A 22,634-nucleotide genomic window follows, 5' to 3' on the forward strand; every position below is an offset into this window, starting at 1 on the left:
CGCTCTCGTATTATTCCTAAACTCCTATTCCTATTTCTATTTCTAAACTCAAACGCATGAATACACAGTCATGGCTATTAAAGTCAAAAGAACTTTAATGGATATAAACGAAATATGTTAATTCCATTGTGCAAGTCGGAATTAAAGGGACGGTATCATCATAGTTTTGGTTGAGACCTAACTTCAGGTTTCTAACATTTTTGTTGATATGAGAAGCCTCTTATGAAATGTGAAAGAACCTTTAATGCCAAGGGGAATTCCAAGTTTATTTGATGAAAATCAGTTTTGAAGTGACTGAGATGTCCAATACGAAGCAATTGTGATAAAAGGAGGGACCCACTTTTAATTAGTATCGCTTCGTTTTACTTTGTGTTTGGATATCTCAGCCATTCCTCAACCGATTTTCATGAAATAAACTTTGAATTCCTCTTATAATGACATGCTCTGTACTATTACATAAGTGGTTTCTTGGTATCTCCCAAAGAGTCAAAAGCCCAATCCTCATCCCCACCAATACTAGACCATTCCTCTAATGAAAGTGGAAAGTTTTTTTTCCTCCCCGGTACCTTTGGATTCCATTAACGGGACGTCGAATGTTAATACAACATATTTACTTTGAAGTATACGTAGCCCTATACAGCTGCTATACGTATTTGCCTATTGATGTGTTTTCCTTGCAATCACCTATCCGACCTTCATTTCTGGTAAAATATCATTCCTGTGTCATTTCAAATCACTTTCGTGACCTACCTGCCATAAAATTGAATTAAACCAAATGCTTCATATGCATTTCTTATGCAAAAGTACAACGGCATATCTGGAAGGTAGACAGTTTTTATCATCAATAAGGGGAATTTTATGGTTGAGTATTCAAGTGCGTGTCGACTGACTGCTCTTCAGAGAGAATCCCCTTTGTGAAAATGTTGAATCTAAGAAAATATGCTCACATCAGCTGATAAGAATCGGGAGAATAACGGTTTTCAGAGGTTAAACAGCCCATTTTGTCGAGAAAACAAAGGGAAAAAAAGAAACTGCACGATCATCGTACTCTCTTGACGGTCCAGGCACATATTTTTCTTCTCAAAATGTAAACATTGGCCATGACAGCCATGTCATTGTTTATCTTAAGAATGATGTATTGCTCTCTTCCTCTTCCTCTTTCTCTCTTTTAATCTCTCAATCTCTCTCCCTCTCTCTCTCTCTCTTCTCCCTTACACTTCTCCTCTCTCTCTCCCTCTCTCTCTCTCTCTCTCTCTCTCTCTCTCTCTCTCTATTCTCTGATGTCGACCTGCAATAAAACTGAAACATATCAGAACTTAAAGGTAGCATTTTTCTCTCGACATCTTTCGAAAGTAGCTAATGTTCAAAACTAAAGGACTACAAAAACATAGAGACAATACTAGTACACTGTTGACATTTGCATTTGTATGTATAGCATACCAGAGCTATATATGTGGAATGATGTCATTGGATGTACTAACTGATAATGACATCATTATCATCTGTCGTGATTGTTCTGCAATAGGCATGATAGTGTCGCTCGTTGGTATTATTCTTTTTTTTTTCAACAAAGTGAGAAAATGAATGAAACCCCTGTGTCCAAACACATAAAGATAACACATAAGGGGAAGAAAATGACAAGAGCAATGGTATTCCATAAAGGGTTGGTATACTTTCGGATGAGATGGGGCTTCAGGTTTGCAACGTTTTTATGATAATTTTTTGAGATAATGAGAAAACTCCTATGAAAGAGCCTACAATTCTAAGAGGAATTCAAAGTTCATTTGATGAAAACGGTTTTGAAATGGCTGAGATATCCAAAACATATTGCCATTCTAATTAAAGTTGGGAAGCACCATTTATTAATGTAACTTTCTTTTAATTTGTTTTGGGGTGTCTCAGCTATTTCAAAACCGATTTTCATCAACTAAACTTTGAATTACTGTTAGAATAGTATGCTCTTGAACATTTTATCAAAAGGTTTCTGAGTATCTCGCAAAAAAGTTGAAAACTGAATCCTTATCTCAACCAATACTATATCGTCTCTTTACTCTCTAAAAAAAATCGAGTGAAAATTTTCACTCTAAAAAGAGTGAATACAAAAAAGAGTGAATTTCGAGTGAAATTGGAGTGAATTTTGAGTGAAAATGCTCATTTTCACTCATTTTGGAGTGACGTCAGGGATCACTCCAAAATCTTCGAGTGATCCCTGACGTCACTCCAAAATGAGTGAAAATGAGCATTTTCACTCAAAATTCACTCCAATTTCACTCGAAATTCACTCTTTTTTGTATTCACTCTTTTTAGAGTGAAAATTTTCACTCGATTTTTTTTAGAGAGTAAAATCAAATACTCCCTACCACCCACTACCCCCATCCCCGCCCCCAGAATCCACGCCCAGGGGTGGAATCACGTGACGTTAGCAGAGTGACTAGGTGTGTGGATGTATGCAACGCTCCACTGACGGTATTCAATGCGATGCGATGCAGGTCAGGCCTATACCAACAGTGACAAGCCTCGCCTAAATCTGTATAGTCTGTGCAGTACGCGGACAGGTTATAAGCGTAATACAATTTTGGAATACACTCACTTCACATCCTAGCACGTGCTTAGGACCAGAATCCCCTGGAGTCACCGAGAGTGTCAACTGTGGTATCGAAATGGCTACAGCAAAGAGGATCGTTCTCGCTAAGAAATTTGAGGGAGCACCAAATGACTCGAATTTCCGACTAGAAACGTACACCCTTCCAGCTTTGAAGGATGGTGGTGAGTATACTAGAACCTATATAAACCTGCACAGTTTACAACTATTAAAAGCACTAAAAACGATATCAATATAATGGATGTTGCAGTCTCCATATCAAACATTGTAGAAAAGTTTAAAGAATTGATTTGGTCATATTTCTGTCAAGGCGTGCACGGGCATACCAGTATATTGGTAACGGTGGTGCTGACCGCTGTTTTATAAGCATCGGTAGCAGTTACCTATGATTCTTGTACAATTTCCATGTCTATTTCAGCTAGCTGCGTCCTTAATCATGTTTAATAATGTGATATCAAACAAAGCTTTGCAGGTTCTTTCTCCTCTAATCAGTCATACCGTTTTGATATATTTATTTCCAGAGGTCCAGCTTGAAGCCATGTTTCTAACCGTTGACCCTTACATGAGGTGAGAATTGATATTTCTTATTGTATTTCGTATGAATAACAAAACACAGCTATCAGAAAGCGAGTCTCTTTAACTTCCTTTTACTTTTATTTGGTCGATGTATATCTGGAAAGAAAATTTGAGCAAAGCGTCCAGAAAAAAAAAATTGTTGTTGAAGTGATCTGAAGGCCACATTTAAATGAACGTCAAATCTGAGGTGATACCAAGAGAGTCAATGGGCCTGTTTATCAGCATTAATTCAGTGAATCTCACTATATATAAACATCCTTGCTGGGTATGTTATCTTTTTTTGAGAGAGAGAGAAACCACACGAAATCACCACTATGATTACAAATGATGACCACAGAATCTTTTTCTCCAATGCTGAAAATTCTAAGAAGTTGTAGTATATTTACTATATAGGCTCTGATCATTATCATTTCTGGGTATGTTGTCTTCCTGAAGAAAACACAGAATCACCACAAGAATTACAAGTGATGACTACCCAATATTTTCCTCCATTGATGAAAATTCAAAGGAATTATAGATCAAGCGAATTGTTAGAGCTGAATACATACAATTGGCAAAATAGGAATCGTTTAGTGTTTTCCTTCACGTCAAGTATCTCTGCTATCTGCACGATCTCTACCATGTAGATCAACGCTAAACGAAATGCAGTGTCCAATGGGTCAAATTAGAACCTGTACGCGAAGATATGATGAATATACTCTTTGCGCAGTGGCCAATATTCTAACGCAGAACACTGTCAGTTGGCTGACGCTAAATATTGTGATCATACAACACGCCAGGTACTTGAGCTTGAACTCTGAACTTCAAGGAAGGAAAAAAATACCTCCGTCTGGGTAGAGTGCAGGCTGTTGTTTGCGTCTGGAGCGTCTGCACATGAACTGTTTGCCTGACCTTTGACCCTCACCTAAACAGAACCACTTTATTTTTTTCTACTTTCCATATTGGTCGGGATAGGGGGGGGGGGGTTGAGGAGCGAAAGAGAATACATGTAATTTTGCAATCGATTTGTGTGACCAATTAACGTTGAGATATTGGTGATGTGTACTAGTCTACGTGCAGACATGACTCGATTTTCATTTAATATCTAAACGGGGTTATAGTGTTTATCTTCCTACCTAACTAGCTCTTTACCTTTTCTATTAGGTGTTGATATTTCGTGAATTCTTTATCTTCGAAATTGCTTCATGTTAAATACTTATTCTTCATGTACGGCACTTGTCCCATAATTAATCCACAAATTTCTACATAAGATATGTTTCATTTCGGATACCGTATGTATTTAATAGTGCCAAGAAAAACATCAAACCCGTATTGAACGCATGCGCTGTGCAATTGTATACGTTGACGAGATGCATGTAGGCTACGCATACACGCACATACACACACAACTCTGGAGCTTTTTGAGGTCAACTCATACCAGCATATCGGAATTTTTTACTTACAATAAGCCTTTTATCCATTTTTCCCCTTTGGCATCAGGTGTGTGACTATAATTGTATATTACCGTGACTTGCAGTTTTTTCCACCCTCCCTCCTCAGAAAAAAAGAGAAAGAATTAATCAAATAGAAAAAAAAAAATGACAGCAAAGAGAAAACTCGCCCTGGTCACAAACAATACATTAAAGATCATGTGTGAACACATTATGTAAATGATGATATATGATAATATATATATATATATGTATGTATATATACATATAAATAATTCTCTCTCTCCCCTCTCTCTTTATCTGTCTATTCTATATATTCACAACAGTGGGTCATTATAAATACTCCGTTAGAGACGTAAATTTGACGAATTTTCGCCCATATAGGGCTTTGTCAAAATGCATTTTGTTATGGACGCGCTACCACTGACGACGCATCTTTTATTTTGATTTATATCTATATAACTTCAAAATAAAGTGTCAAATGTATTGACTTGACAAAGCGCTACGGGCGAAAATTCGTTAAATTTACGTCTCTAACGGAGTTTTTATATTGACCTACTGTTGTGAATCTATACTTTCTTAGGACTCCGAGCAGAAACTAATTGCTGGTATATATATATATATATATATATATATATATATATATATATACATACATACATACAGAGAGAGGCAGACAGACAGACAGACAAATAGTGTGTGTGTGTGTGCGTGTGTTGAGCTTGAGACCGCTCTCCCCTCTCTCTCTTCTTCATGAATTTATTTTTCTTTCTTCCATCTCTATAACCTCTCGCCATTGTGTCGAGTGACTGTCTGCATCAACACCTTCCCCCCCCCCCCCCCCTTATCCCCCTGACCAAAAGGCATTTATAGCCTTCAGCAACGGGATATTCTATTGTGCGCATGCACTTATTGATCTAATGCTTTCTTCTTTTTGAAAGTATAGCGGGAAAGTCTCATTCAATCTATTGCACCAGCTTTACAGAAGAGCCCATTGTCCTACGGATAGTATAAGATTTTTACCTCAACGCTGAGACACACGTGTTTGCAGGGTAACGCGATATAGACGCGAACTCACTGAAAAAGAGAGTCCAACCAAGCGGGTCTTTATAGTCATAGACTTTAGGAAAGCACAAACTACGGGACAAACTGTCGTGTTAAGGATAAGAAGGGGACAATGCAACTTGGAAAAGTAGCTTATACTCACCTAGGACCTTGTACGCCTTGCAAAACGGCGATATGGTGATAAGGTGACTTATCGAAGCTCGACCAGGGCCCTGTTGACTAAAAATATGTAATCAAACATAATATTATGTCAGAAAATTGAATATGTCAGGTATCGCCAAATCAGAATCGAGTTTTCACAGATCTATGTTTGATTGTCTGACTTGTGTTTGATGTCAGTTTTAAAACAATAGGACCCTTACGTCTTGTCTCGGATGGGAATTTTGAGCAATTTCCGTTCTTCACTATATTAGTGGCCGGCATTTATGACTTGCCTTGAAGAATTAACACGTTTGTGAATTTTTTTTTTGTTTATTTTGCAGAGTTTTTCCAATTGAAGTCGGAAACCCTATGATTGGTGAGCAAGTGGCAAAGTAAGTATTTGTATAAAGAAAAACAAAACAACAGTTAATTCCACTATTCACGTATTTGTTTTGTTCACTTATCAACGAACCATTGAATGTACACTTCAGTTACAGTACAGCAATTAACGTTACTATTCGCGCAAAGAAAGCGAAATGAATGTATCCAAAGTTCCTCGGTGAGATGAATTTAACTACATCTTTATCTTTATAATGCGACTTGCAGAAACACGTTTGATGCGTTTTCTTCGACAGAATTATTCAATTGATCTTGTGCGCATATGTTGTCCGATTGCAATGTCGAAAGCAATCTGAAAACTTTACCACTCTTTCGATTTCATTCGGATATGCTGTATCATGATACATTTATACAAGAAGACTCTGTGCTTTGATGCAAGTATAAAAGATCCCCTAACTTGAAAGACAAGTAGAAGAGTTGAAAGTTTGTTTATCCATGTGTTTACTCGACAGGTTTAAAAAAGACTTCTTACAGAATTAAGCAATCAGGGCTCATAGTAAGGTTTATACATGTTCAATAATGTCAGCATTTAAACAAAAATGCCATATTTGAAACAGTAAAAAAAAAACCTTCTTTTGTTATTCTTTATGGTTTCCAGACCCGCATGGAAATGATAATGTCAGCATTTAAATACTATTTTAAATAAAAAACAATACGTTCTTTTGTTATTCTTTTATGGTTTCCAGACCAGCATTGGAATGAATTGTGGCTTATCAAAATTACGTTTTGCAGAAAATTTGCAATAGCTGTTCGTTTCAGTTTTTTTTTTTTTTTAATGTATGTGTGTGTATGACCAGGAAATGTTCGTTCAGTTTTGGTTTGTTTCTTGCCTTTCTTACGTCTCCACAGAGTGGTCAAGAGCAAAGACCCGAAGGTGCCCGTCGGTTCCATTGTCCAGGCTAACGCTGGATGGACATCGGGGTCCGTTGTTAAAGGAAGTGACGTAACAATCGTCGCCGACTACCCCGATCCCAAATGGCCCAAGTCGCTGGCGCTTGGCACTCTGGGTATGCCAGGGTGAGTTAGAGGAAAATTAGGACGTCTTTAATATCTTTGCCTTGAGCAGGTGGATTTGATTATTACTGAGTAGTTTACTCATTGACAACATTTTAAGGAAAACAAAGCATGTGTAGGCTTGTGACAGGATGGGACGTATATCACTGGTTGCTGATTGTCCATCTCTTTCATGTTTGGGCAACAGAGGACTTAAGTAACAATGAGTGTTTATTCCTTGAGTCACAAGGATTATGTTTATATTACAGAAATGAGAAGGTCTCCCGCTTGCCTCTGTATTTCGACCGCTCTAAAAGTTCGGGACAGAACACAGAGCTTAGCCTACCAATTAGGGACCTTTAACTCAATCTAATGCGAGTCATTTCTTTCCCTTTATATTATACTGTTCTTTCATACTTAATACGTACGTGACGACAATGTACATAAATATAATTTTGCATTACATTATCATGATTATGTAGGATATGTAGGATCATCCCTATCGTGTTTGCGTGCCATGTTGTTTAAAATATCTCTCCCTTTTTTTTCAACCGTGGCAGGAAGACGGCTTACCTGGCTTTCCTTGATATCTGCAAGCCGAAAGAGGGAGAGACTGTGGTGGTCAGTGGTGCGGCCGGAGCGGTCGGTGCAGTGGTCGGTCAAATCGCCAAGATCAAGGTCAAAAAACTCCTCCGGCCAATGGACTATAGTGAAATTTGAGACTGAGTCTCAAGGGTGTTTCCATAACCGACTATATCAAAACTAACAATCAGTACAGCTTGTTTGAGATTATCTGACAATGTTCATATCAACATGGAAACAATGGTTCCGCGACATTTGCTCCTGTGACAATAATATTGCTCCCTTGAAATATCTGCACGCCAAGCCAAACATATTGTGCTCACAAACATAAAGCTAACCCTAATCCCAATCCTCACATCAAACTAAACCTACAACCCTATCACAATAATTATCCTAACCCTAATGCCCTTGTAGAAAATAAGACTGTAGCAGCCGCAGGAGCAATGTCGTGTCCCCGAAAACAATAGACCTGCTGACAGTTGCCTGTTTTGTGACATTAACTATGGTTCAAAATCTGAGTTTCTTAAATCTGGACTAAGCGAGTGAGTACTTCTGTACGCAAGACTGATCTTTTTTCTTTCTTTTTTTTACGGAAGTTGTTAACAGGACCCGTTTTCTTTGTCTTCGTTAATGTGCATCATTTTGACAGTTACATAATCATTTCTTTCATGATGCGTTAGCATCATTATAAGCCACTGCTGTTCGCTTTGCTTCATCAAAAAACAAATCTCAATGCTGAATATCTCTCTAGTAATTGCGAGCCGTTTGATTCAAAGATGGGAGAGAACTTCCATTTCTGCAAGATACGATATTACCTCATTTCAAAAAATATTATACATTCGTGTTTTACATCTCTTTTTTCTATATGTGCACTTGTATAAATATTCTCTATTTCCTGATTTCCTATCATACGTCTCTTTCGAAACAGGGTTGTAAAACCATCGGCTTTGCCGGCTCTGAGCAGAAGCTAAAGTATCTGAAGGATCTTGGCTATGATGTTGTCCTCAACTACAAGAACGTCACTGACTGGGATAAGGCGTTAAAGGAGGCAGCTCCAAAGGGCATCGATTGCTACTTTGACAATGTAAGTATTACACTGCTAAAAGTCCGATGTTAAACACCGAGCTGGTGTTAAATTTCCCGTGCTTATTTGTGGTGTTAGATTAACACCTCCAGGTGTCACTTCAAAATCTGAAATTGTTTTTTGAATAAAATGTTCTTCTTGTTGATTTTGAACTTCATCAAGACGATTAAGAATTTTCCGATAAAGTACTTGATTTTTGGAAAAAAAAAGAAGGCGTAAAAAAAATTACACCACAGTAACACCTGCTGGATTGGTCTACTATTGAAACTGGACGGGTGTTATACCATTGATACTAACACCAGTGCAGTGTCAAAAATATCACCAGATACAGTGTCAAATTAACACCACAAGGTGCCAGGTGAACACCATAACAACATACTTTCTACACCTGTGGGTGTGGTCCTCTGTTGACACTTGATCGGCGTTAGATTTAACACCTATGGTGTTAAATCTAACACCGATTTTATTGCAGTGCGGGGGGGGGGGGGGGGGGGTGGGGGATGGGGGATTTTATGAGGGGCTCTTCTTTCTGATCAGACATTCAGAATACGCAGTAAGGACAAAGGCTGCGTTCACAAGCTTTCCTATGTTTGAAGCGTTTGAATACCCGATCAAACGCGATTGCAAATGCCTTTCAGACCGCGTTTCTCGAGTTAGTACGTTTATCAACGGCGTCAGGAGTGAGTCGATTGGGAAGCTTTGTCACTGCGCAACTCCATTGCGCAGATTGACCCGAAAAGCACAAATTGTGCTCGGCAGTGATGGCGTGAGGTGTTAATGCGTTTCAAAATGACTTTGCGTTTATCAACCCTACAGAAATGTTTGCGATCGCACATTCTTTCAGCGTTTCAAAAACGCGCTTCTAACTCCATATAATCAAACAGTTTTGGTTTTATCAACTGCCTTAATCTCCCTGATTTTTTTTAAACTCTAATTCTGCGCCAGAAGTGAGTTGATAAACGCACCCAATATTTAATTTCAGTTTCAATTTATTTATGCATTTTTTTTTTGAAGCACGTGCAAACACAAAGTTCCACGGATGAGCTGATTTGATTTTTTTACCTAAAAGTTAAGCTTTTTTATTGCTAATTAACCCTTTCAGTGCAATGACTCAGATGTGCACGAGTTCCATAGACAAACCAATGGACTGGAAATAAACGAGGCATACAAAGGGTTAATCACATATGGCAAGTAAATCTGTAATTGAAGTCTGAGGCTATAAAGACTTGTTTTTGTTTACATTCTCCCATGTAGTAATCTTTATACACCACAATTTGAATAACGAATGATGCTACATGTACATACATTATAAAATCAACCAACTGGACTCTTTCTTTCTAATTTTTTATTTATTCTGAAGGTTCGTTATCTAGAATTGAAATAAGTTTCATTATTGAACAAAAAACAGAAAGTAAAATATAAAAAAAGATCAAAAAGGTGCGTACTAATAAACCTTCGGAATAGCGGACCTTTTTTATTTTTCTTTTCGCTTCGGTGTATGGAATAACGGGCCTCAAGTTATTTTCAGAATAACGAACATTCAAAGTAACGGAACTTCGGATTAACGTATGCTATAACCAGTAAACTCTCACCGATATTTTTCTTTCATCTATTCTGTATTCAAATAGGTCGGAGGAATTATATCCAGCAAGGTCATGGACAACATGAATGAAAAAGGACGCATATGCTGCTGCGGCTCAATCAGTGGATACAATGCCACGGACGCCTTACTAGGTCTTATATCCAATTCAACTTTAAAAGCAGTTCATTATTAAGTTTGCCACGTGCTATCTTGTACACAGTGAATTGTCCCCATAGCAACAAACTCCAATATCATAAACTTTAAGAAATCAAGTGAAAACAAAGCAAGAAAAAGGTATCAATTGTCATCTGTCACGCAGATGTGACATATCAGGGCTCGATATTGCCGGTGCCCGGTGGCCCGGGGCCACTAATTGGTGTCAGGCCCCCTTTATTTATCTATCGGTGGCTCGATCGGGCGTCTAATGTTCAAAATGGATTGTTATTTTTGCTTTATTTCCGGCCACTACATATTCTTTTCAAGGCATCCGAAATTTCATATTTATAGATATAAGTGGCCTGAACGGACACCCAGATAAAAACGAATAGGAAATACAAGTAATATCATGCAGCTAGTGCTGCACACAATCTTTAGGGGGAGATGCTTTCAGAACAGAATGTAAACGGTGAATACTAACTCGTGTCGTTTGCAATAATCAAATGACAGGTGTATGCTAGGCTAACCCATAAGCCTCATTTCATAACGTGTCGGAACTGTTTCTGTCTAGCGCCCATAACTGCAGCAGCGCTTTTCTTTCAGTTTTACTGCACACTCTTCCACAAAAGTAAGGAATATTCAACTACAATGTAAATATTTTTGAGGCAAATTCAACTTCACTGTATAGCTAATAAATAGAGTTTTAGTTATTCCCGACTTACATTTTTTCCACACTGACATGATATAATCTGTTCTCTAGATAGATGATGATAATTTTGATGATGTGATTATTCTGTTTTCTCCAGTATCATTATTGAACGAACTTTTCCGCATGTTTTCCCGTGGCTTTATCTTGAAGAGTAATAGATATTGACATGCACATTTTGTTTTAAAAGTGCCGCCTGTTCAGATGAACGTGATTTTCAAGCGCCTGACGATCGTTGGCTTCGTCATCTTCGATCACATGCAGCGATCTGACGAGGCCCTCAAGGCCCTTATCCCATGGATACAACAGGTATCTTCTGCTTTCATTGTGTGTGTGTGTGTGTGTGTGTGTGTGTGCACTTACCCATGGTGTAAAACGAGGACACACGTACGAACTTAACATTTAAACCGAGGACACACAGAGAACCGAGGACGTCCTCGGTATACAGACCATTCCAAACGGTCTGCTTTTGCATGCTTCTGCATATAGGGGTACATGTTTGTACAGTAGGTCCTCGACTAGCATTTTTTCAATTTGTAATACGTCCTCGGTTAACAAGAGTCCTACTGACACACAGATCCTCGGTTATGCGGTAAAATTATTATGGGTAAGACAGGTCCTCAGTTTTCACCATAGACGCGTATGTGTGTCTGTGTGTGTGTGTGTGTGTCCCGTCATTGGTCGATTCAAAATGGAGACAATGCTGCCAAAATCTTTACAGAGGTATTCCCTTCAAAAATACACATGCACTTTTGATTTCATTATTTTTTTTTTGTCTCATCATTGGTCAATTCAAAGAGGAGACAATGCAGGGTAAGGTTGTACATACAGACATATTTATGATGATAATGATAATATGAAATATATATAGCGTGTAATAGTGTTTAATTCAAAATGGAGACAAAGCTGCCAAAATCTTTACAGAGATATTCCCTTCAAAAATACACATGCACTTTTGATTTCATTATTTTTTGTCCCATCATTCTGTCATTGATCAATTCAAAATGGAGACAGTGCAGCGTAAGGTTTTGCATAAAGACATATTTATGATGATAATGATAATATGAACAATTTATGTAACGTTTAATACAAACATGTGTCGAAAAAGAAACAAGCAAATAAATCAATTACGAATACCAATAACAATCTATACATAACCATCAGTTCTGTTCGTGAAATAAATGAGTTTTCAGCTTCTTTTTTAACAATGTCAATGGATGTGGAGAACTGAATATGAGTAGGGAGGTTGTTCCAAAGAAGGGGGGGGGCACAAACGGAGAAAGCACGGTCACCATGACAGTCGTGGGTGTGAGGGCCAAGTTAAGTTGAGCTCTAAATGATGATCTGAGATCCATGCATGAGCAATGTATCTCAGAAATGCATCTGCACAAGCGCATGACTGTGAAGGTAGCGACAGAATCTTTAATGTCGGCCGAAGTCTGATAAAATTCCATATGCCGCCATCTGCAGGTGGGAATTGCTCTGCAATTTCCAACCACAACATAAAGAGTATATAATTATGTCGTCAGTTGAGAACCGGAAGGGCTTTATCGGAATTTTTGGATGTATTGAGTTATTGCTATCATGTTGAAGAGCTTGATCTCCACTACGATATGGTGTCAATTCTAAATTATTTTCAATTTCGGTATAGCACCTAATGTTCCAAATTTAAAACCACAAGGGCGATATTTTACCTTACACACTATTATAAAGGTTCAAATTTGCACAATATTTGTCCCTATAGCAGCACCCTGGGGTGCACGAGCGTAACTTCTATTATGCAAGTAGAAAATTAGATATCTTAATATTCAGATTCGTACCTACAAAGATGCAGACATATCCATCAGAGTGTAAGTTTGATCTTACGAGTAAAACCTTGGTACTCGTGGTCCAAATTTTCAATTCACAATGTATTAATGTTTGTGGTGCATGTTTACACCCTTGATTAGTACAAAACTGAGGGTGCAAATTCGCACCCCTGCAGGTTCAAAGTTCAGCATATTGCACCTCTAAGGGTACAAATTGCTTATTGGGGTGCAAAGTTGCACCCTATAGGGTGGTTGTATAGCGACAATTTTTGGGTTCAAATTTGAACCCATATTTCTTAATGTGTATATTTGGAACAATGCTTATAATGCTCTTGTGATGAAATGAACGTTTTATCTCATGAAAGTCGATTGTTTCGCTTTAATCTATGCTCAAATCCTAGAACGCGATAACGCCCTTCTGGTTCTCAGCTGACGATGATATAAGATGTTAAGATTTCAATCATTATGTAAAGGACGTGAAAACGGATTATCATTAGGCTCAACCTGTTATCGAGATTTTAAGACTCATATCTCTCCCCTTGCATTCTCTCTCGAGGAACTACAGGGCAAGCGCTTTTTGAATAACCCCACCACCAACAACAACCAACTGCCCCCCCCCCCCCTCCAAAGAAACAAAACAAAAACGAAACAAAAACAAAAGACCCGACAACAAAAGCAACAACAATAAGCCAGTTTGGACTTAGCTAATGGGTACAGTGGTTCGAATGACCTTCCTTTTTTTTTCTCAGTCGGTTAGAGGCACCCATTTTCATTTCACGTAACACAACAATAAAATTGTTAAGTTGATGAATTCCATAAATTTTATGGAATTCATCAATTGTGTTTTCTTCATTTTGCTACTGATTATTACATTACTTTGTTAATTTACGGGGTTTTTTTTCAAGTACAAATATGTTCTGCTTATGCATTATAATTTTCGAAGTTTATTTAATGGAAATAAAAATAACTTAGAACTGTGATCTTTGAATCCTGTTCAAACAAAAAATGAGCTTGCGTAGATCCGACGAACAGAATGATCTGTCCATTAACACTTCAAAAAACATCCATTTCATTACTTTTTTTTACTGAATGTATTAATGATCTCTTTCCATTGATATTTGGATGAATATCACTCTTAATGTCATGAGGGTGTGATGGCAAGCGGCATTTATAAGGATTACATGAGTAATCATTACGTCACAGATGCTTATCCCAGTGATTTAAAAACCATCATGCCTGTCATATCCGTTGGTACTCATGGTCTTTTTTTTCTGCCCATGTGCAAAGTGGAACTCCACACTGGGTTATTACACTTAAATAAACATGCCCATCCATTCAGTAAATTAACCCTTATCACTGTTGTCTTCTCAGTCATAATCGCTGTTTTGTTCTTAGAAAATGTAATTCTAACTTTTTTTACCGATTTTGCCATACTCAGCGTAATCATGTTTTTTTTTTCTCTCTCTCTTTTTAAGGGAGGTATATGCTCTCTTAACAAACTTAACAAAGTTGATATGACGGCAACATGATGGAAATAAGTCAGAGAAGTGATATCTTGGTTTTACAGATATAATAACTGTGTGATCATTAGCAATTTACGTTTGAGGTCCAATGCAGTGTAGCATAAGTGGTCTTTAAAGATATCTGCTAAAAGCTGAGGTAAAACTTACAGATAAACTTAAAAATGCTTCACGTATTATTTTCATGAGGGGATTTGCGTAACGTGTAATAACAAAAGAAAGTTGACATGCCATGAACTCTACTCGTGCATTAGGCCTATCCATGTACAGTTAGTAATCTTATTTTAAAGACACACAAGAAACTGTTTTGGTATGTTCAGACTGGAGACGAATCTGAAATACCTGCAAATTACCGAATAAGACTTATCATACAATTTTTTTCTACATCTTTGACTTATAGGGGAAGATCAAGTACAAAGAACACGTGATCGAAGGCTTCGAGAATACACCCAAGGCCTTCATGGGTCTCTTCACAGGGTCCAACTTTGGGAAAGCTATAGTCAAGGTGTGAACCTGCGTGGCTCGCTGGAACGCCGCTTCGAAATATCGTCACATCTTAAAGCTGACATCGATATGTCGTTGAATATATGTATTCGACAAAATGTTGTTCATTTTCTTTTTACTTAATATGAAATAGGAATCTAGATGCCTGTTTTCTATCCTCGTTCGATAAAGAATTGTTGTCAAAGATGTTTTAAATGATAACTTTATGCTGTCTTTCGATCACTTAGGAAAAGGCTTTTATTTTGTCTCTCATAGTACACTTGTGTAAATAGGTTTCAGAAGCTGCCATACTTCTTTTTTAGAGTCTTGTTTATTTTTTTCCTCAACACTATAGCACTTTGTTAGAGATTGAAAGGATTTCACATAAATAAAGGAACGTTGACGATTCGATAGTCATTGGTTGCTGTTCACAGATGTCAAAATAGTCATTAATGTCAAGATAGTCATTATGTAGGCTGTCTGAATGGAAATTGATCTTACTCACATTTCCACATTAGCGTAGAAATGTCTTTAATTTCTTTTGAGACCTCTGTGCCGTCAATGAAGTGCACAACTTTCAGCATTGCAGCATAACAACTCTTTTGATGCGTCTTATTTGCTAATAAAATACTAAGACATGCATCATTTTATAAAATTGTTGCTACATACCTAAAGTATGTTGTGCCTGACAGGGATAGCTTCGCTACTACAATTTGCACTTTTGAATTAATTGGAGTAGATATGAGTAATGCTTTATCAAACATATTTAAGTTACAACAATATATTTTCAACACACATGTGTTCTGGATAACGTCATTATCATAAGTGATATTTTACAAGCCAGACATCTAAACAGTTTTTATTACACTGTATTATTATTTCAGTAAACATCATTGCTCTCAATACGTCTTCCAATGTAATATGCTTACTGGTAAGACTTATTCTTGTCAAACATAAAGCGAGAAAAGGTCCGTGTGATCTGTATTCCTTGCCATCTTTGATTGTAAAATAGTTGAAGGCAAATGTTAATTTGAAACGAGTATTTAACTTGTCATATAGTGTCTGCTTCAAATTCACATAACTTGAGAAAACCTGAACAGGCATTGTTGTATTTTGTGGGAAAATGAAAATAAGTCTTCAAGTTATTGAAATAAATATAAAAATATTTCGTTTCTACCGAATGCTTTGCTGTATTTGTCAATGATTCATACAGTGTCTTTCTCTATCAGCTGATGGAGATGATCATGATGCCCGGAAAATATGCTGCAACTTTTTTGAACAAATGTAACATGTGAATCGATACCACAGTCCGTAAAAAATGAAACTTTGTACAAAGATATCATAGACAGCAATCGCATTTCGATTTCTAAATGAAATGCAACTGTATGTGTCGATTATGTGTATTTTTGAGCCTTTAAATGATGTAGGCTTTATGCCTTGCCTATGCATATAATCGATTTGTCAGTGAGTGTGTCAAGGCAAGGTCGGGTGTTTGTTGTTTTTTATTCATCACTATAGTTGTTAGTTATTGAGTAGTTAGATTAATATATATTGATATCTGTTATATCACTTTATGTTTCTTTATGTAATGTTCGCAGCATATATTCAATCTGATAAACTAATATCGAACAACTAAATTCATGAGTGTGTGCGTATGATTGTCGTATACATAGTCTGTTTGTTATTGAGTGTGTTAAGACAAGGTCGGGCAGCTGTCGGGTGTGTGTTATTTTGGATTCATCGTCTACTTTATAGTTATATGTTATTGATGAGTTACCGGTATACGAATATATATTGATATCCGTTATGTTACTTTATGTTTCTTTATGTAATGTTCACAGCTCTTATATGCAGACTGTAGAATATGAAAAACTAAGATTATCTAACAACTTAATTCATGTGTGTGTGTTTGTGTGTGTGTGTGTGCGTGTGTGTATGTGCGTATGTTTGTGTGCTTTAAGATAATGTCTGGTGTAACGTTGTTTTTATATATATCACATGTATCAGCTCTCTTATAATATTTACCTCTGTTTTTCTCTAATGCAAGGTTATATACATCATTATTATAAACAAGAACAAAGAGTTTATAAAACAACAATTGCAAAGCAAAACAAAAATATTAAACACCAATACAAAGCAAAAACACAAACAGAACTCATTTTGTCAAACGAACAGATATTAGAAGAACAGTATATCATCGGTTTCATATTTTGGAACTGGTGACTGAAATATACTTTGAAAGTTAAAATAAAAAAATCTAATCACCAAAGCAAGGTTACAGGAAAAGGCAGAAATTGGAAGATCAAAACAGTCGTGATAATCCGTTAATATATCCAGAATTCCGCCTACGTCGTATATACGCTATTAACATTTCGTTAGTTGGGCAGGTATTACAAAGCATTTTGTTTGCTTATTTCGTTGAATGGCAGTGTTCAGTTTACTCCAAGAAGAGAAATGTGAAGCTCGAAGAAATCCGTCGAGAGGCAAAAGGGCATACAACTATATAAATACAAATTGTAATTTTGGAAGCACATTTGAACGAGTGAGATGTAGACTGGGTGAACAACAATAACAATAGCAGCAACAACAGCAACCGTTATCTATATCTAATATATCTGTAGTCTAGATTCGGCTCTATCTTCTACCAAGGTATAGGAATCTCTGACCAATTATAGTGATAATGATAGTGATGTAGCAATGATGATGAGCACGAGGACGACTATAATATGTATCAACCTTGAAACAGTATTGTACAGTTGTCCCAGTTCCAGGGTAACCGCTTTTCAGAGTTTCCACTGCTTAAACCACAAGTTCACCTTCATAGACATGTGGATTGAGTGAATGCAGCAATATTGATAAAACACATCAGCAAGAGTTTAGAGAAAATTGGAAAATCCGTTTAGAAGTTATGCATTTTTTTAGTTTCTGCTTAGTCACTGCTGGATGAGAAGACTACTACAGATTGTGATGTCACATGTGTACAACTATAAAGAAAATATAAGGAAAATTCAAGATATTTTCACTTTTTTCGCATAGTAAAAGAACACTTGACTTCCCTCTTTCAGACACATTTGTCAGACGGCAAGGGGAATAATTCTCATTTTATTTTCCTTAAAACGTTGTACATACGCATGTGACATCATACATTCTATGGTAGTCTTCTCATCCAGCAGTGACTGTGCAGATACTTTAAAAATTCATGAATAACTTTTGAACGGATTCTCCGATTTTCCCAAAACTTTCACTGATGCGTTCTACAAATATTGCTGCATTTACTCAATCCACATGTATATATGAAGGTGGACTTGTCCTTTAAAATGGAAGCCCTGACATTCATCCATAGCTAAGAATCACGAGATACTAAGTTTTTGGTTAATAGCAACATTTTCGTCAAATTATCTGATTACAACTTCTTGTCATACAGAAGCAAGATGACTTCTAATTTTTGAATACGCACAAGCACCCACAACAGAACATCAAGGTATTGTTTGATTTAAATTCTCTGTATTTTATATTCGTTGTGTAAATTTCGACCCAAATATCGTTCATCTGGAATGCACGTAGATAAATTTTCACGAATCTATATGCTGACGTCATTATCCTCTCCGATCACCGATCCATAATATCCTCGACCACCAATGTCAACATACTTTTTGCGCTGACTCAGTCGGCTACGTGATCATGGAACAACCGCTACATACCGCAACCTATATATCCACATACTAAATCACAGATACCGCAATCGTTCAATCATGACATTGATTCAAGTGGCTTAAAGCTGATGTGCTGCTGAAATGAGATTAATTTTTGAAGATACCTGAACTACCAATGGTCACGAATAGCAAAACAATTAGGATGGATTCATTCTGAACACACACACACACACACACACAAAATCGGGCAGTAGTGCTCTTCTGTTCTTAAAGACAAATTTACCATATGCAAAAGAAACGAAAACACAGCATTAGTGCTTCAAAATAGTTTTTTAGTATGAGTTAGGGATAGAAACAACCAATGCAAAAATTTGAACCAGTGTAATCGATGTGGAATATTATTATACAAAATATGAACAGTAGTTATGATAAACATGTTTCCAGACTAAACCGTCTACAGTTATTGTTTAATGAGAAAAATAGTGATATGTCTTCATATTTCAGGATTTATTGGAGAAATGTATATGGTAAGAATGTTTTGAGATACAACTGACCTACACATATGCATCAAAAGTAATATCTTGAACATTTTCTAAATCACTGCTCCCAAAAGTAAACAGAACTTTAAGTTATATCCTGTATATTCATCCTTCACAGACCTGAATGAGAATGCAATCTGTTTTGTATTACTATTCCACATGGAATTGAAATACCACTCAAATTTCATTCAAATGTCTTACTCTCTGTTTCAAAGTTTATCATTTATTAACAATATATTACATACCTTGCTGATACTATTGTATGCATAGCCACCTATCATTCCGGTTGTTGCTGGGTTTTTCTTTCTGCATTTCTCTTACCAGAAATTTTGGTGCTCAAAACGGTTCTACATAATTTGACCACCTATTGCTGGCACTAATACAATATTCCCCTCTGAGAAAATGTGTCGAAAGTACTTTAAATCTTAGCAATGATAAAGATGGGGGTAAGAAATACAATAAAAGATGATAATTATGATTATGATAATAATAATCCTTATACAGTTGTGATGACAACAATAATAGTAAGATAATATACTTATATACCGCATTTTCCGTGAACCGGTTCAAATACGCTCTACAATGGAATTATTAAAGAAATAAGAGTTATTTAGATGACGTCAAAGAGTAAAATCTGACGTGCCGTGGAAAAAGACATTACAAAAAGACAGAAAAAAACCCCAGAAAATCTCAGAAAAACTCATCTGGAGAGAAGACTGCTTCCTGAACATAGAGAGGACGGTGTTTTTACATTTCACCGTGTGGTACCTAAACATGGAGTGGTCAACGCGTGTTAACAAATTCTTCGTCATCTTAGCGCCATGTTCACAAACATGGGTGTTTTTGTTGTTGTTGTTGTTGTTGTTATCATTAATGAATCTTGTAGCAGCATCTTCATGAACATGGCGTCACAATTGTTTTGTTTTGTGTTGTTTTTTTTACTTTATTCAACTGTGGTGCAATTTTCATAAAACAAGGTGCGTTTAGTGTGTTAACATTGAGCTCTCCACTGTGGTAATACGGATAATATGATTATTAATGATAATAGTGATGATGATGATAATAATAATGATAATAATATTAATGATAATAATAATAATAATAATAATAATAATAATAATAATAATAATAATAATATCGTTATTATCATCATTATTGTTATTATTATTATTATTATTATTAACAATAATAATAATAATAATAATAATAATATTGATAATAATAAGGGAGTTCACGGTTGTGAATTGCGCAGGTGCAGAACGAATGTCTGTGTATTTGCCACTGACTTTAAAACATAAAGAAGTCTCGAGCAACTATGAGAATCTGAATTATGTCAGTACAATGTATGTGTTTCAGACTAAATTAGAACGTACAGGTGTAAGTCATTCATCAACACTGTTTAGCATAATCTCTCCATGCACTTTCTCAACATTGATTTAATACAAGATGACAATGCTTCAAGAAGGAATTCTTGATCACAACACATGTACATGCTATTTCAAAGTCTGTGGTGTAGGGGTCAAATGAGACATGCACTAACCGTGAACTCCCTTGTAATAATAACGATAATAATAATAATGATAAATATACAACACCAACTTGAAATATGCGCCATTGATCTAGAGGCCTATTCTGAGGTGCAGAGGGACATAAAAAGTGAGCTAAATAGTAGTTGTACAATTGTACATAATATGGAAGTGGAGAGAACACGGAAGAGATATACAAATGAATAAGCAATTTAACAAATATTCAACCAAAGCTAAGATACGAACATGTGAGATTCTATGAAACATTTTGGAACTGAATAGTGTGACTGAGGTGGGAGTGGGGTGGGAGCTGAGCTAACACTGAAAACCCATAATCATTGCTCGAACAATCATCACTACTTGTACGAATATTTGCTCCCCTTTTAAAACATCACTGTCCATTTCGAGGGTCGCGCAGTCATTGTTTGAAGACGAAACAAATAAAGCATATCACATTCCTCTCCCACGCTTCGAAATTTCCTCCAATACTGATATCAATATTGTGTTTGACAATCCTTATCTCTACAATTATATTATTTTCGTTTTAATTTTTACACCCGGTACAAATTAACCTCTACAAACTAACCTCTGAGATAAGAACCAATTGTTTATTCAGAATCCACATTTCGTGTTGATACCCTAAATCACTCAGCAGCTTTGTCAGTGCTGGTGTTCAACCATGTTTATCAGAGTCCATTACGTCCTGTTCTAGCTCATTATACACAATGGAATCTAAAGTGTATCCACCTATATCCAGCTAGCCTTTTGTTACGCCATAATGATATAGGTGCACAGTATGTTCTACACGCCATGAGAATTTGATACCCAGCTCTGAGGTTGAGAACAGCGAGGTAGGATGGAAGGGTCAACCAAGTGGCATCAGCCACATCTTGCGTAGTCACCCCTGTCCTTGTGGTTAGTCTTGAGAGAGAAGGTTCTCTACTTAGTCCATGGGCCAAAACCCGAAAAATGGGTTATTGGTACCACCTGAGGTGGCAAAACCTCTTTGGTGTAATTTTGTTTGTCGGGCATAGATATGCTTATCAAGCTATGATAGCATTTCCAAATGAGTAGCTTAGTCATGCTAAATAGATTTTTAACCAATTTGGTCTCGTGTTTATATCCCTATACTTTTGAATCGAAACTAACCGCTATACAAAGATGAGCACTGTCTTCTGTATGTCCACAGGTGTTCTGTTGTAAACGCGGTGGACTAACTGGAAAGAACGCAGTGTCCCACAGTGTGTTCACACTGTATTCACATAGTCGACTATGTGAAAACACTCGAATCTATAACGGTGTGAAGATGATTTCACACTGTGGTGAGGTTTTCACAGAGTGTTCACATAGTAATGCTTTGTTTCAAGCAGTGAATTGATGACTCATATTGTGTTCACACTGTTAAAACGTTCGAATTTGACAGTGTGAAGAGATTTCGCCCTGTGTTCACACTGTGTTTCTCACGCCTTGGGGACACTGTGTTTTTTTCTAGCAGGGTTGGAGCATAAATTTTAGTCACTAAGCTTATAATATTAAAGTTTAATCAACAGCAGAAAGACTGACCATTCTAAGATGCGCTGATTAAAAACATAATGGTGAGTATACTTGGTTATTATAATCAAATGATGACGATTTTAAAATAATAATTATATATATATATATATATATATATATATGAGAAATAAATTGAGTAACCATGTCTATCTGTCGTGAAGCTTTTCCTTTATAATATAGGCAAATGTAGCCGTCTTTCACATACTGTACTCCCAAAATGAGAGACCAGTATCCC

The 22,634-nt window shown here is 36.7% G+C and overlaps 1 protein-coding gene across 1 annotated transcript; it reads left to right on the forward strand.

Annotated features, from left to right (window-relative positions):
* The first annotated feature begins 2,474 nt into the window (after window positions 1-2,474).
* On the forward strand, window positions 2,475-15,972 carry LOC139720147 (prostaglandin reductase 1-like). The gene is made up of 9 exons (XM_071631517.1): window positions 2,475-2,766; window positions 3,124-3,169; window positions 6,156-6,206; window positions 7,063-7,230; window positions 7,767-7,884; window positions 8,717-8,872; window positions 10,501-10,606; window positions 11,507-11,625; window positions 15,045-15,972. Exons 1-9 carry the CDS (start codon window positions 2,661-2,663, stop codon window positions 15,153-15,155), a joined length of 981 nt encoding a protein of 326 aa, XP_071487618.1. The 5' UTR covers window positions 2,475-2,660; the 3' UTR covers window positions 15,156-15,972.
* The last annotated feature ends 6,662 nt before the right edge of the window (window positions 15,973-22,634 follow it).

The sequence above is a fragment of the Diadema antillarum genome, unplaced genomic scaffold, assembly GCF_040938485.1.
Source record: "Diadema antillarum isolate AM-2024a unplaced genomic scaffold, OU_Dant_1.0 scf00000122, whole genome shotgun sequence".
NCBI lineage: Eukaryota > Metazoa > Echinodermata > Echinoidea > Diadematoida > Diadematidae > Diadema > Diadema antillarum.